Genomic DNA, 14,658 nt, shown 5'->3' with positions numbered 1-14,658 from the left:
TAGCAAGAAAGGTCGTAAGTTATAATTAACTTTTTAAGGGGTTTACAAATGCGTAAAAATACGTATCTAAGTGATAAAGAGTTAAACTTGTTTCATTTTACAAAATGCAATAAATAGAATAATTGTTAGTGTTGATATACTTAATTACTCAGTATGTATATGTTAAACACTCGCCATAACATGTGGCTCTTGTTTTCTTTACCTTTTTTTAGAATCTTACCATCAACATTACAAACCTATCACTTATCATTACAAACACATCATTTACCATTGTAAATTGTTCAGTTTCTTATACCTCCTAAATAAACAACAAACATTATAACGATATAAATTGAAAATACAGCTTGTATTTTGTAATCTATGCCTATTACCAGATGACTCATTAATAACGTATGACAATAAACAAATGTGAATAATTCACATTTTGATATTGATTTCATAACTTATAAATAAACTAACACTCATATTGTTTACACAAAAATACAACTGACAATATTCCTGCAGATAATCATTTTCATGAGAAAACTTGTCAATATTTTATATCCAATAAAATATTAGGAAAATTAACGTGTTCTCTGGTTCATATCGCAAAGCCGGATGGCTATTCCACGAGCATATTTAACCGCCAATACAATACACTGAGCGACCCCTACAGGAGACTTTCGTATGCAAAGGAAAATAATTTTCCTCTAATTCGCTGCGCTCAAACTTGGAAAATTATATACCATTACGTACTTACTTTGCAGGAACTTATATCAATTAGGTTTTGTTTTTCATTAAAATGCCTACTATCTCAGACATAATAAACATGATTCTTATGTCAAAACAATTTTATGACAGCATTATTTTTTTTCTGAAAATCAAATACCCCTACCTTCAAATTTCGAGTCCCCCTGGCTGTCTTATATCTTTTAAGAACTGTTGACTCTCTGACTAGGGAATCTTTCACGAGGTGGGCTATAGTTACTGCAACACCTGGGAAATCTGAAAATCACTTTTCCGCTTTTATGATATTCTTCCTTCAAAGAAAATCTCATCTTAGCACAAATCCAGTTAGGCTTATCTGGGACAAACTTTACACACATGCATAATACCCCGTATTAACCCTTTCAGTGCAGGAACCGAATTTTGAAGGCCTTTGCAAACAATTTGGATCCAGATGAGACGCCACAGAACGTGGCGTCTCATCAGGATCCAAACTGTTTGCTATTCTGATTATATTCTTTGAAAAAAATCGAAGAAAATGCTAATTTTAGAAATTCAGCAGACAACATTTTAGCAGACGACAAATTTCCCAGCATGCAAAGTGTTAGCAGAGCATGGCCCATATATATACAATACCCCATGTCTTGTGTCTTCAAATTTCCACATGCCACAAATGAAAAACACGAAAACATTGGCCTTGGAACTAGTGGGATAGTGTGAAGATTTAAATCTCTAAAAAACATTAAGGTTGGTTGCCTGAAACATCTGACTTTTTTGTGTTGGCCATATGTGACAAAATTCATTGTGAGCAGTTTATCTTGTAAGCATTAACTTTTAATCATAAAACTATACAGACCCTAGATAAAATTATTTACAAAAAGCGAGTAATTTGACATGGCATCATATAATGTGTTTCTACCCATTAACAATTCACTAATGATATGGTAAGCTAGAAAAAAATTGGACCAAACCTTTTTCTGGCTCTGGAATGAAAACATTTCTGCGACATCCAAACGTAGGTTTACTGATGGAGATTCGTGAATTCCTTGGAAGAATGAAAACGGAGTATTTATTTGGCTTACTTTGGCCTTCATTGTTGCTTAAAAGCGAGTCTAGCTCTGGAAAATGAAAATGAAAATAAGTCTTTAAATAAAGCCAATCACAGTCAATAACAAAACCAAATCAAAGCTATAAATTGTTATGTGTTAAAAGTTGTAATGAGCTTTTTATAATAAAACAAAAAAAATATTATAACAAGAGCACCGCATAACAGGTGCCACGCTCGGCTGCGGGTGCAGTTTTGAATAAATGAAAGCTTGTCAGAATGTTTTTTTAGAGGTCACAGTGACCTTGACCTTTGACTTAGTGACCCAAAAATGGGTGTGGCGTGTAGAACTAATTAAGGTGCATCTACATATTAAGTTTCGAAGTTGTTGGTGGAAGCAATTGGATTTTAGAGCCAATGTTCAAAACCTTAACGAAATGTTAAGGTTTTAGCATGACGCAGACGTCGGACGACGAGCTGGCTATGACAATACGGCAGGTTTTCTCCGAAAACAGCCGAGCTAAAAATAATAAGATATGAAAAAGATGCTGGAATAAACACAAATGTCCCAAGTGGAAGCATTGCCAGTATTGATTCATTTGCCATTTGAACAAGAGCTTGTCACAGTAGTGCCAAATACCCGCCGATATGTGTTTGCTTGTATGACAACATTTGTTTTAAAGAGTAGAATAATATTTGTAAAACATGGCACCTGTGTCATCTATTTATATTTCAAGGATCAAATAGTTATACAGTGTTGGAGTTATGCTGTAGAGAATAAAATGTATTTTCTTTGAAATAAAATTAAATATAAATTAAAATTATAAATATTTAAAATAAAAATAAAATTAAAAAATAAAGGGAGATAAATCAAAACTATGGCCTAAAGAGTTATGGTTCATGTTCACTGCACGTCTCCTAGTTGCCATCTGTTTATATTTCTAGTTTCAAGTAAATCCTTTCAGTAGATTTAGAGTTATGCTCTGGACAAAAATTTACTTTGAAATTAAATAAAGGGAGATAATTCAATAACTAAGGTAGATAGAGTTATGGTTCTTAGTCACTGCACTTGTCCTACTTGCCATCTGTTTATATTACAAGTTTCAAGTAAATTCCTTCAGTAGATTTAGAGTTATGCTCCAGACAAAAAATTACTTTGAAATTAAATAAAGGGAGATAATTCAACAACTAAGGTAGATAGAGTTATGGTTCTTAGTCACTGCACTTCTCCTTCTTGCCATCTGTTTATTTTTGAAGTTTCAAGTAAATCCCTACAGTAGATTTAGAGTTATGCTCCGGACAAAAATTTACTTTGAAATTATATAAAGGGAGATAATTCAAAAACTAAGGTAGATAGAGTTATGGTTTTTGGTCACTGCACTTCTCCTAGTTGCCATCTGCTTATATTCAAAGTTTAAAGTAAATCCGTTAAATACATTTGGAGTTATGCTCTGGACAAAGTTTCGGACGGAAAGACAGAAATTCAGACGGACGGACGGACAGACAGGACCAATTACTATATCCCCTCCGAATTTTTTTTCGGTGGGGATAATAAGTCTCAGTCAAAATGTAGGTCAATGTCACAGTCATTATGAGGTCAGGTGATGTGGCTGTGTTGATAGTTTTCAAAGACATTATTTTTGGCATATTTTAGAGGAAATTTTGATCAGATTTTTGGGGGAAATTTTTTACTTTACTTTTTTCAATTGTGAATCAGCACTTTTTTTTTATACTTTATTCAATTGGGTAACAGCCTGTAAGAGGCTGTAATTTTAAGCAAAAATCCAATGCCAATTAACTGACCAGGCAAATACAAAGAAGAACTTGACCGAAACATTAACTAGCCTGTAATCTGGAAAGCATTCCTGGACCTCTTGCACTTTTACCAGATGTGTCCACAGGCTGAAGGACTTATGTGGAAACGGACTTTGCAGGCCTGGGATGCATTATTTTCTAGTTCACTTTGAAAGGCATCCAAAGTTGGGATGAATTTTAGCCTAGTTCTGAGAAAACAGGGTTTAATGCATATGCATAAAGTGTTATTTCAGTTAGGGTATGCAATCTGCACAGGCTAATTGGAGACAACACTTTCTGTTTTATGGAATATTTTGAAAATCCAGTTCAGGTGAAAAGTGTCGTCCCTTCATAGCCAGTGCAGACTAATCAAGGTTATCTGAGACGACACTTTACCAACATGCATTAAGCCCAACTTTCCAAGTACGAGGCTCAATTCATTAGAATCGGTACATGGTATGATGACCACCAACCAAGCTCCCATATGCCTTCCAGTTTATAGATATCCCATGACTGCCTAGGTATGATCGTGCTAGCCTGACAGCCAAAATTAATATCACATGATTCCATTATAACAATCCATATTTTTTGCTAAGAGAAGATTTGAATTCAAAGAAATCAGAACAAGACCTGCATTTGCTGCTATTATCTTTGATGAATAAACACTTTTTAATTAAACATTTATTTCATACCTTTTAGAGATGCACTTTTCTCCAGGAATTGAAGTTCCTCAGTACTAGCTGCTTTGACTATTGTTCGATAATAGGATTTCACGAGAGCGTCTTGCTTGCCACCTGAATAGAAAAGAACCTTTCAAATACTACATGTACTACTTAGAAAGGTAAATGATGATTTAAAGGGCCTTGCTCACACAGATTTTCATATTTTTTAAATGTATATAATGCAATTAATTTACTTACAAAACCATCACATTAAAAAACTTTAAAACAAATATATTAAGATAGAAAAAAAAAACAAACATGTGCTTCATAATAAAGAGTATTAAAATGTTTGTCTGCATATAATGCATACATTCTTTTTGGAATCTATGCCAATTTTTGAAGAAAAAAATGTCATTTTTCCAAACTGAGAACAAGTTACTTTTAAAGCTTCTGACCTTGAAATGAAATACATGTTTATCAATACATATAGATGCAATTTGAAAGTGTGCAAAATTGTCATTAAATCTATAGCCTTGTTAGCAAGTAATTTATTATTTTTCAAATGGTAACGCTTTTGAAAGCGAAAGTAGCATTTCTAGACGCATACGTCCATTTCGACAAACACGATTATTTTTAAGTTTTAAAGCGAAAAAAAGACAGATTCCTACCTTGTAACCACCAGATATATTCTAATTGGCATAGATAAAATATGTTTCTTATTTATACTTAAATTTACTAAGCCAAATAAGTTGTGTGGCTTTAAGCATGTGTTAGCTTTTACATATCACCAGAGGAAAATAATGTAAAAATAATACAACTACGGGTAAAAGATTTCTTGCATATTTTCAACACGTGAACATTTTTTCAATACTTTCTAATAATTTTCTATTGAAAGTAGGATATTGTTTTGGTACAATATTAGTCTGGCTGAACAAAAAAAAATAAAAGTGCACATTTTCTGAAGTTCAGACAAACTCTACCTAGCTGATCCAGCAGATTCCTTGACAACACAGCCAAGTCCTTTTCGGAAGAGGTCTTCAGAAAACTTTTAACAATAATGTCCACGGTGTACTGAATCTGAAAAAAAATTGAAACATTCACTGCATTTATCACCTTACAAAGCTGTGAAAAAGCTATTGCCAGGTAGGGCCAAGAATCATATTAAATTCTAAAACTGAACCAACAACACTCAAGTAAACTGATAACTAGAAAAGATGTCAAGTTAAGTGCAGCCAACCATTCGATAAGACTTTAATGTTTTCAGAATACAATTTTTTTATGTCTTTATAAAGTACCTAAAAACGGCACTTTCACAATTGGGGAAAAACAACTAATTTTCCAAGTGCTGTCCAAAAAATTCCCAATTGAAGGTTTCATTTCTTTTTTAGATAAAAAATGCAACATTTATTTTTTTTTCCTATGCAGCTCTATGGCTTGAACCTATGTAAATATAATACTGACAGCTTGACAGCGCTTAGTTATCAATTTCAAAGTATTTGGGAACAAAATTCAAATACACCAATGAACAAAAATTCAAATACACCAATATCCTTATTTGAAGACTTCAAGCTGCAAATTTTTCCAATATCAGAGGCTTTTGCGCAAATGTTTCCCGATTGGGCAGGTTCCAATACTTTTCCAAATTTGACAAAAAAAAACACATGCTGTGCAATGTGTCAATTTTGAAATTTCTTGACTCTCTGTACAATTTTTATCCATTTTAACTCTTTCAATGCTGGAACCGAATATTAAAGGCCTTTGCAAACAGTTTGGATCCAGATGAGATGCCACAGAACGTGGCGTCTCATCAGAATCCAAACTGTTTGCTTTTCTGATAGTATTCTTTGAAAAAAATCGAAGAAAATGCTAATTTTAGAAATTAAGCAGACAACATTTTAGCAGACGACAATTTTCCCAGCATGCAAAGGGTTAAGACTTACCTTGGTGCCAGCTAGTGTGTCTATATCGGAGTAAGGTAGACTGACTCTGTAGACTTCTGTGGTTTTCCACCATAAAGGCAGACCGACCACCAAACACACAAAACCTACTCCAACTGCTGCATACACATTGGTTTTCTTATCTGAAAACAACAACATTAAACACAACAATTACAGTGGTGTTTTACACATCAAAAGCTGGGGATGAGGTAAAGCCCAAAGCTTTCAACATGGAAAATATCTGAAATATCATCCACAACTTCATTTGTCAATCATCAATATGTCAAAATTTTGACATGCTGTTTCTTGAATGGTGTGCATTATAAGACCAACAAACTTAATCTGGGATTAACTTTCTCTTTCTAAGCCATTCCTCTTTGTAATGGAAGAGAGTGCAATGTCAGAAATAAAAAAAGTCCTTCCCAAGAACAGTTATTTGAACCAGATTCCCCTAAATTGTTTTACCCAAGGTAATGCTGGAGAAGCCAATTTGGTTCATGCAAAGTAGCAATAGTGTTAATTTACCCCACAAGTTATTTTGTGGTTCCTATGTCATTTTGACAACTAGGACATTTGTTTCTATATTCAATTGACATACCAGATATCGATTCCAACAATGAGATGCCAAACTTACCAATCAACATAGTATAGTCTAATCATAGTTCAAGTTGCGATAATAAAACTCAAAGCTTTTGACCCTCCAGGTTGCTGGGAGTTCAGGAAACATTTTGCAGTTGACAACGCCAAGTATTCAGATATTGAAAATATGGTTATATCTCCTTGGCAAGGTAGGTTTAATCAAGCAATCATGCTACATCTCAGCTATCTCCCGAACCGCCGTAAGATAGATTGAATCGTCAATTAACCCTTAAAGCGCTGGAGCTGAATTTTAAAGGCCTTTGCAAACAGTTTGGATCCAGATGAGACGCCACAGAACGTGGCGTCTCATCTGGATCCAAACTGTTTGCTGTTCTGATAGTATTCTTTGAAAAAAAATTGAAGAAAATGCTAATTTTAGGAATTCAACAGACGACATTTTAGCAGACGACAAATTTCCCAGCATGCAAAGGGTTAAAAACTTCCTCTTAAGTACAATAGTTGTTTATTTCAAATTTTTCAGCATTTTTATGCCCACGGAATCGAAAGATCGGGGCATATTGTTTTTGGCCTGTCTGTCTGTCTACATGTCTGTCATTGTGTCAGTCAGTCATTGTATGTGTGTGTCACAAAACTTTAACCTTGGTTAAACTTTTATAACTTTTGCAATATTGAAGATAGCAACTTGATATTTGGCATGCATGTGTATCTCATGGTGCTGCACATTTTGATTGGTGAAAGGTCAAGGTCATCCTTAAAGGTCAAAGGTCAAATTTATGGCTTCAAAGCGGCGCAATAGGGGGCATTGTGTTTATGACAAACACATCTCTTGTTTTGACAAAGACATGCAAATTGATGTGGATGATAACAGGTATTGCGTTTGTTAGGTTGATTGAACTAGATTTTACAGACATACTTGAGACTTTTTTTTAAAGGTTTTCGCATTCACCGGGAAAAACTTTTAGCTGTATGTTTTTACTCAAAAAAGCTCAAAGCATTCAAGAAGAAATAGGGTAACTTGCCCTTGGTTAGACGGGTTAACTGTTTAAGTCTATAATAAAACGCTTGGTGATCAAAGGCGGGACTCAGCTTGTGCAGGCTTTAACTATCATATCATATGAATCTATTTTACAAATATAATTAGATTCCTAGCTTATGTTCATTGAAAAATAGTTCATTAACAATACCATACATGCCATACGTCCCGGATTGTCCGGAATTGTCCCGGAAATGAAGGTCGTGTCCCGCAGTCCCGGAAATCAGTCAAATGTCCCGGATTTTACAAAATCCATATATACATGTACCTTATCTTAGGCTTAACTGCACCTCAAATCACTGTGTTCCAACTAATCTGCAACGTCTCCATGGCAATGCCTACCCGAATAGGTAACTACGCTACTTGTCAAAATCGATCAATTAACAGGGGTCCTGTTATCATATCGATTGTCTCACGTTCGCAGTCAAACCGAAAAGTTGGCATTGTTTAATGTGGTTGTTAATTGGCTTTAATATACTGATTTTATGGCAGTTTGTTGGCCCATGCTGTAAATGAGCGACAACACTCGTAAACTGCAGTAAGATCATGCTGACGACGAGTGACGTAATTTTCATAAGCGTGTGATTTTATGGCAGTTTGTTGAATTAATTATGCACAACTGTAAATGTTTCGTTTGATTCTCAAATGATCATTATTCAATTTGTTATCCGAAACACACTTTCGAATTTTAATGCTTACGCAACATTAACAATTTATAGCGTCAAATAAACAGTGCTTTATCCTTTGTCTCCATAAAAAGCGCACGAAAATTATGCAGTCATGTAGAACGTCAAATGGAAAGTGTGGGTGTATTTTGTGTTGTATAAAAACATGAACATCATGTCAGGCGATTTACGTGTGCTCAGTGGAAACCCCCCCCCTGATTGGACTTATTTCATCACATCTTTAAATAGTAACAATTGCGCTACAAAGTTTTTATGCGGCTGCGGATACGCCCACGCGTTTCCTGCAGATATTTGACATGGACAAAAAAGCAATTTGCTGCTCTTTTTTAACATGAAAAACACATGGCTTGTATCTATTAACGGAAGAAGAAATGTTTAATTTGACGTTCATAGATCTTGTTTATTTCGGATAGTCTTTCGCATCAAAATTGAATATATGTCTATATATATCGCTATATGTATACATGTCCCAGAAAATCTGCAAAAGTCCCAGAAAATTTAGCTCAATGTCCCGTAATTGGTCTGAAAATTTATGGCATGTATGACAATACCCACTGAATTCGCCCATGAGTCTGACACATTCACCTTTAACACAGACACAGATTTGAACAGTCAATCTTTTATTTAGAGACCACTAAAGGGAGTAACCAAAAGTGGTCTCTTAATAAAATGGTCTTTAAATTTAAAAAAAATGGCCATTTGGGATGAATGCGGACCTTTGATTTTAAATCCAGATATAGGATTATCTCCTTTTGACACAGCGATTTCAGCTTTTGTAATCAAATGAATCTAAATATAAATAAAATGAATAAAACAATTTTTTGCTTAAAATAAGTTGTATTTGTTCCCTCTAATTCTACATACAATGTAAATGGTTTGCACGGAGAATGGGTTTTTCCGACTCCAAACTAAATCGCGATTAAATTTACGTGCAATTTTATTCTTCGACACTTCCAATACCCAAATTTTCTCATTTAACGTTAATACTTTCCGTTTTGACATTTTAATTTCTGCATGTAAGCTTACCGGTGTATATATCTGACTCGTTTATGGTACATAGGGAAATAAATAAAACACCTTGATTGAAAACTAAATAAACACGCCTGATTGGAAAATTTGCTAACACAAACTAATTAGCATAATAACAATTACATTTTTTAATAAACAGATTTCACTACATGTTACCGATTAATAGTTTATTTTTTACACCTCTCAAGAACACTGTGAAAATGTTTGTCGCGTTGGTGCATTGTTTCTGCAGTAAAATCTGCCATCAAATTTGTCACATAATGTCCCAGATAGTAAACTCTTTAACCCGTAGACTGTTGGCAATACCTCAGTGTATTATTCGACACCAAAAATTTATACGCAGTCAGCATTAACACCGGCAAGAACCGGTCATCGAGACAAAGGAAAATGGCTGGTGTGAAAACATAACAAAAGTTTAAGCATTCATGTTATCGGCTTATATAAACAATCAACACTGACTTCTTCCTGAACGGTCAACAGTTTTACCACTTTTACCTTAAAGCGGTCGCTTAATTCAAGACTTGGGCATCAAAATACACTAAAATCAGCGGTCGCTGGTGGCGTAAGACAAAAGTCGCTTAATACAATATGAAAAGATAGTTAAAACGCTCGGGCGGGATTTAAAGTGGTCGCATAAGACAAAAGTCGCTTTAGCATTTATGTGGTTATCTATTCCCTATATTTATAAAAATGCAAGTTGCACAGTAACATTCCTGTGTTGATTTTTTAAGTTCATTATTTGTCAACATGTTGACTAAAATAAAGCATAAAAACAGTAAAAATGACATAGTCACTTTTAGTATCTATCGGATCCTTACAACAACGAAACCATTTGTAGCACTGGGGGTGACAAAGAAAAGTACAGACATGATACAATGATAAAACATTATGTGATTTTTGTTGTTTGTGAGCTATGGGATTCTTTATAGAGTGAGTCATGTTAATTGGAATGAATATGTGGTTAAATTTCATCTGTTACCTCTGCCAGTACAAACTCATGTTCACCATAAGGGCGAATTGCATTCACCTAACTGGCTAATTGAGCTCAGATGTTATTCATTTGTTACTGTAAAACCTATACAATCAAGGGAACCACTGAAAATTACTTCTCATTACTATAGAATAAGGTTATATTTGCAGCATAAAGTCATTTGTGAATGCAGTGAAACCAAAAAGGACAATGGTATAAAGATAATTGATAATTCTCAATTTCCCGTCACCAGAAGTTGAATTCATTGTGAGATAATATTTTATAACATTTTATTTGGACATTTTCTTTATTATGAGAATGAAGAGTAAAGTGTTCGTTACCCTAACACCAATCAGAGATTATCACCTCATACTAGCAAATAATTCAATACATCTTACTTGTTAACCAAAAGCCTGTTCATAACAAGCTGTTACATGAAATGATTCTGAATTAACTTATTGATAAACTAACTTACTTACAGACAGTTAGTTGATTCCTTCACTGCTAATTAAAAAATTACGAAAACAATACGTTATATAAACAATATAAAACAATATAGGAATTGCCATTCCTACAAATTCAATTCCAACATTGTATGAACCAAGTGTTTAGGGTCAAACTCATGTACATGTAGGACTAGGAAACAATGTCAATGTTATATAAATAATGAAAGAACCATTGATCAGGTTTTCAAATTAACCTAAGAAATATGTTCGCAGGTACAAAACAAAAATTTTTGGACCTTATTTATTTTTTTATTATATCTTATAAGGACCAAACTTTTTTTTCAAGTACCTGTGTTCGCACTAACAGGCGTCAAAATTAGCACAAGACGTATTGTCGATAGGAATAAATGTCCGGACTCTACTGTAAATTGCGTTTATTCAGCTGTAGGGTTCTTAAGGAAATATAAAAGAAAGACCTAAATTTCGTTTAACATGCCCTATCAATAGTGCTAAAAATGGCAACAAATGATTTACACAGTAATCAATATGAAAAGGAAGGTCGCGAAAACGTATTGCATATATAGTTTTTCACTTTATCTCCCAATATAGTCTACGCATGATAAAGATACACGTAAATAAAACAAATTAAAGTATATTGAGTTTTGATTTAATGATGTTTTCATACATATTCGATAGATAATTTAGAAGTAACTTACCGGCTTCCTTGTCAACCATTTTTATCGCTAAATACTATGCCCGACAGTTCATACAGTACAGGTTACATACGACTAGTTTTATCGTGTGTGTCCATTTTTTTCCTGAAAAGTCACAGGGACAGGTCATCGCCGAGTCTTCTCGGGTACCTTATGTGCAGACCTGCCCATGTGACCTTTCAGGAGAAAATGTTGAGTTTTGAGCTAAAGTAGATCAAATATACTCCGGCTCACGGGTTTTCGCCGAACGAACAAAAACAGTTTGTTTATATACAAATACACCAGTGTATGGTGGAAAATGAGAACTTAATGTTTACTGGTAGTCATCATCATCATCATCGTCGTCGTCACCATCATCATCATCATCATCATCATCATCATCATCATCATCATCATCATCATCATCATCATCATCATCATCATCATCATCATCATCATCATCATCATCATCATCATCAACAACACCATCATCATCACATCCTCCTCCTCCTCCTTCTACTCCTCATCATCATCATCACCACCACCACCATCATCATCATCATCATTATTATTATTACCATTATCCGCATTTCGATCACCACCACCTTCACTATCACTATTATAAGTATTATCATTATTATAATTACCACCATTTATTATTTATGATTGGTTGTTTAAAAGATTGTGTTTGAAATTGTGTGTGTTTTAACTGTGCTCTGCTTCTAAAGAGAGGTGTCAGTGGAGGTTCGAGCGGGATAAAGGAAACGGCCCTATTCCAGAGGCGTCCCTGGTTCTTTTAACCCGGTGTAGAGCACCAATACATTGCACCCCCTTTTAATGTACCTCGCGGAAGGCATGTTAGTCAGTTAAGTTAGTATTAACAGAATTAGTTAAACCAATTCACACAAAAACTAACAACCACATATATGAGCAGTGAACGAAAACCTAGCAATACATACTTGCATTACGGAACTTAGTAATAAGTGGATGGGATTGAATTGAGTAAAATTGCTGCCCGTCAATATAATTCAAGACTCTATCACTGATACAAAACAAGGACATGCAATGAAATATTTCAATATGGGCATTTTACTTGTTATATCCAGACATGTGATGATATTGAACTAGTCTCGCTTAATATGTTTTAAGAGGAAATTGCAGGGCGGGAATACAGTTTCCTTCCTAAATTATACTGCTTACTCGTCGCCCATATAGCACATATCATGCACTATAAATCAAATAATAAGAAAAATGCGAGCGAGCATACGATTGACTAGAGAAACCGCCACAGTTCTTCTTAATGTCATATTAAGCAAAGCGCGCCGGCGTGATGGGAATTCGCCAGGTGCGCGCCACAAGCCCCGCTGGCGCAGGACGTCGGCGAGACGGTGTACGGCATACACCTAAGGCAACCGGTTACAGAAGTCATGTAAAATGCTTTTATTATACTTTGAGAGTTTGATTAAGTATAGTTTGTTTTTATTTACTATATTCGTTTAGAGGCGCTATACTGTTGTAATCTTTTTATAATTGGAGAAGGAAGTCGGCGAGTCGGCGTAGGGCATACACATAAGACAGCCGGTCACCGAGAACCTGCTCCGTGCTTTTTTAAACATCGTGAACATGATTTTGTCGGTAATATGAGAGATTTGTGTAAAATGTGTTGATTTGATGCGCTATGCTGTTGTATGTTAGGTACCTACGTAGCGTAGTCAGTATTATATTTATATTTTGCGATGTTTGGTATCTTTGTTTGATGGTGATATACTGTCGTGGTCGTTTTATAATTGGAGCAGGAAGTCGGCGAGTCGGCGTTCGGCATACACATAAGATACCGGTCAACTAGAACCGGCTCCGTATATCTAGTTATATCAATCTCGCATTGCGGCTATATGCATGATAGAGCATGAAAAGGAACTGTATGATATGTCAATTTTTCTATAAGTGACTATGTCTCAGATATCAGTGTTTATGTCACTTCTCCTTTATGAATCAATTTTCATCTCTTGCTTGATTCAGTCCGATTGTCATGCGTGCGCCCGGCCATGTACCGTGATGCCATACATGTTTTGTCCAGTCAGAATGAGAGATATGAAATCAAACAAGATTTGTATTGGCCAATACTAAAACCCAGTTAAAGGAATTGCAAATTACTTACCATGCTATCCTTTGTATTTAGGCTGTTGTGAGACATACATCAATTATATTGTCAAATTTTGACCATTGCCATTTAATTCTACTGACCTGGTTAGTTTTATTTTTTTGTCCCCCAGTCTATACTGGTGGACATATTGTTTTTGCCCTGCCAGTTTGTTGGTTTGTTTGTTGGTTTGTTTTTTAGTCAAAGTTAAACATTGGTAAAAACATTTGCAATATTGAAGATAGCAACTTGATATTTGGCATGCATATGTATCTCATGGAGTTGCACATTTTGAGTGGTGAAATGTCAAGGTCATCCTTTAAAGTCAAAGGTCAAATATATGGGGGGACATAGTGTTTCACAAACACATCTAGTTTGTATTTGCATTTATTTAGTTTTCTGCAATGAAAATTATTTTAATTATTTTTGCAATATTGTGGTTGTAAGGTTGTAAGGTTATTTTGTCTGTATGTTTTAAGTGCTGGAACATTGGATGCCAATCTTTTGCACGCCGATTACATACCGCTCATTTATGGTGGAAGGAGTGAACCTCTCTCTTCTATGAATAGATGCGTTTTAAAGCGTTACCATCTCTGAGCTATATAAACACATAATAATAGAAAACATAACAACGTAAGGGGCTGCCCAAAAATAATGTGTAGGAAAAACAGACATACTATAATACATATTTATAAGAAATATATAGAGGATAGGAAATTTCAAACCAAAACTCGAGACTTGTCAGTAAGGTGGCAAAGCATGCCACTTACTTCGACTCAATGAGATTTGTTAACACATTACGTTTCAAGTTAAACTATTTACGATTTTGCATTTACGAAAAAAACATGTTGACAGAGGTGATTGTTTTGGATTTTTTTAGTTTCTCACATCATGCTGCATAGGATCATACGTATGTGAA

The 14,658-nt window shown here is 34.8% G+C and overlaps 1 protein-coding gene across 2 annotated transcripts in view; it reads right to left on the bottom strand.

The window, feature by feature from the left end:
* The window catches only part of LOC127841773 (GPI transamidase component PIG-S-like), a 33,423-nt gene extending 21,722 nt beyond the window's left edge, over positions 1–11,701 (bottom strand). For both annotated transcript variants that reach the window (XM_052370841.1, XM_052370840.1), the window contains exons 1-6: positions 11,624–11,701; positions 6,147–6,286; positions 5,187–5,283; positions 4,237–4,338; positions 1,677–1,823; positions 875–984 (exon numbers count right to left, since the gene is read on the bottom strand). In XM_052370841.1, coding sequence (XP_052226801.1) covers positions 875–984; positions 1,677–1,823; positions 4,237–4,338; positions 5,187–5,283; positions 6,147–6,286; positions 11,624–11,642 — 615 coding nt within the window. In that variant the 5' untranslated portion in view covers positions 11,643–11,701. The remainder of the gene's footprint in view (positions 1–874; positions 985–1,676; positions 1,824–4,236; positions 4,339–5,186; positions 5,284–6,146; positions 6,287–11,623) is intronic.
* Positions 11,702–14,658: the final 2,957 nt, after the last annotated feature.

The sequence above is a fragment of the Dreissena polymorpha genome, chromosome 8, assembly GCF_020536995.1.
Source record: "Dreissena polymorpha isolate Duluth1 chromosome 8, UMN_Dpol_1.0, whole genome shotgun sequence".
Classification (NCBI taxonomy): domain Eukaryota; kingdom Metazoa; phylum Mollusca; class Bivalvia; order Myida; family Dreissenidae; genus Dreissena; species Dreissena polymorpha.
The sequence above is the reverse complement of the archived record's forward strand: the minus strand, read 5'-3'. Positions and strand labels throughout refer to the sequence as shown.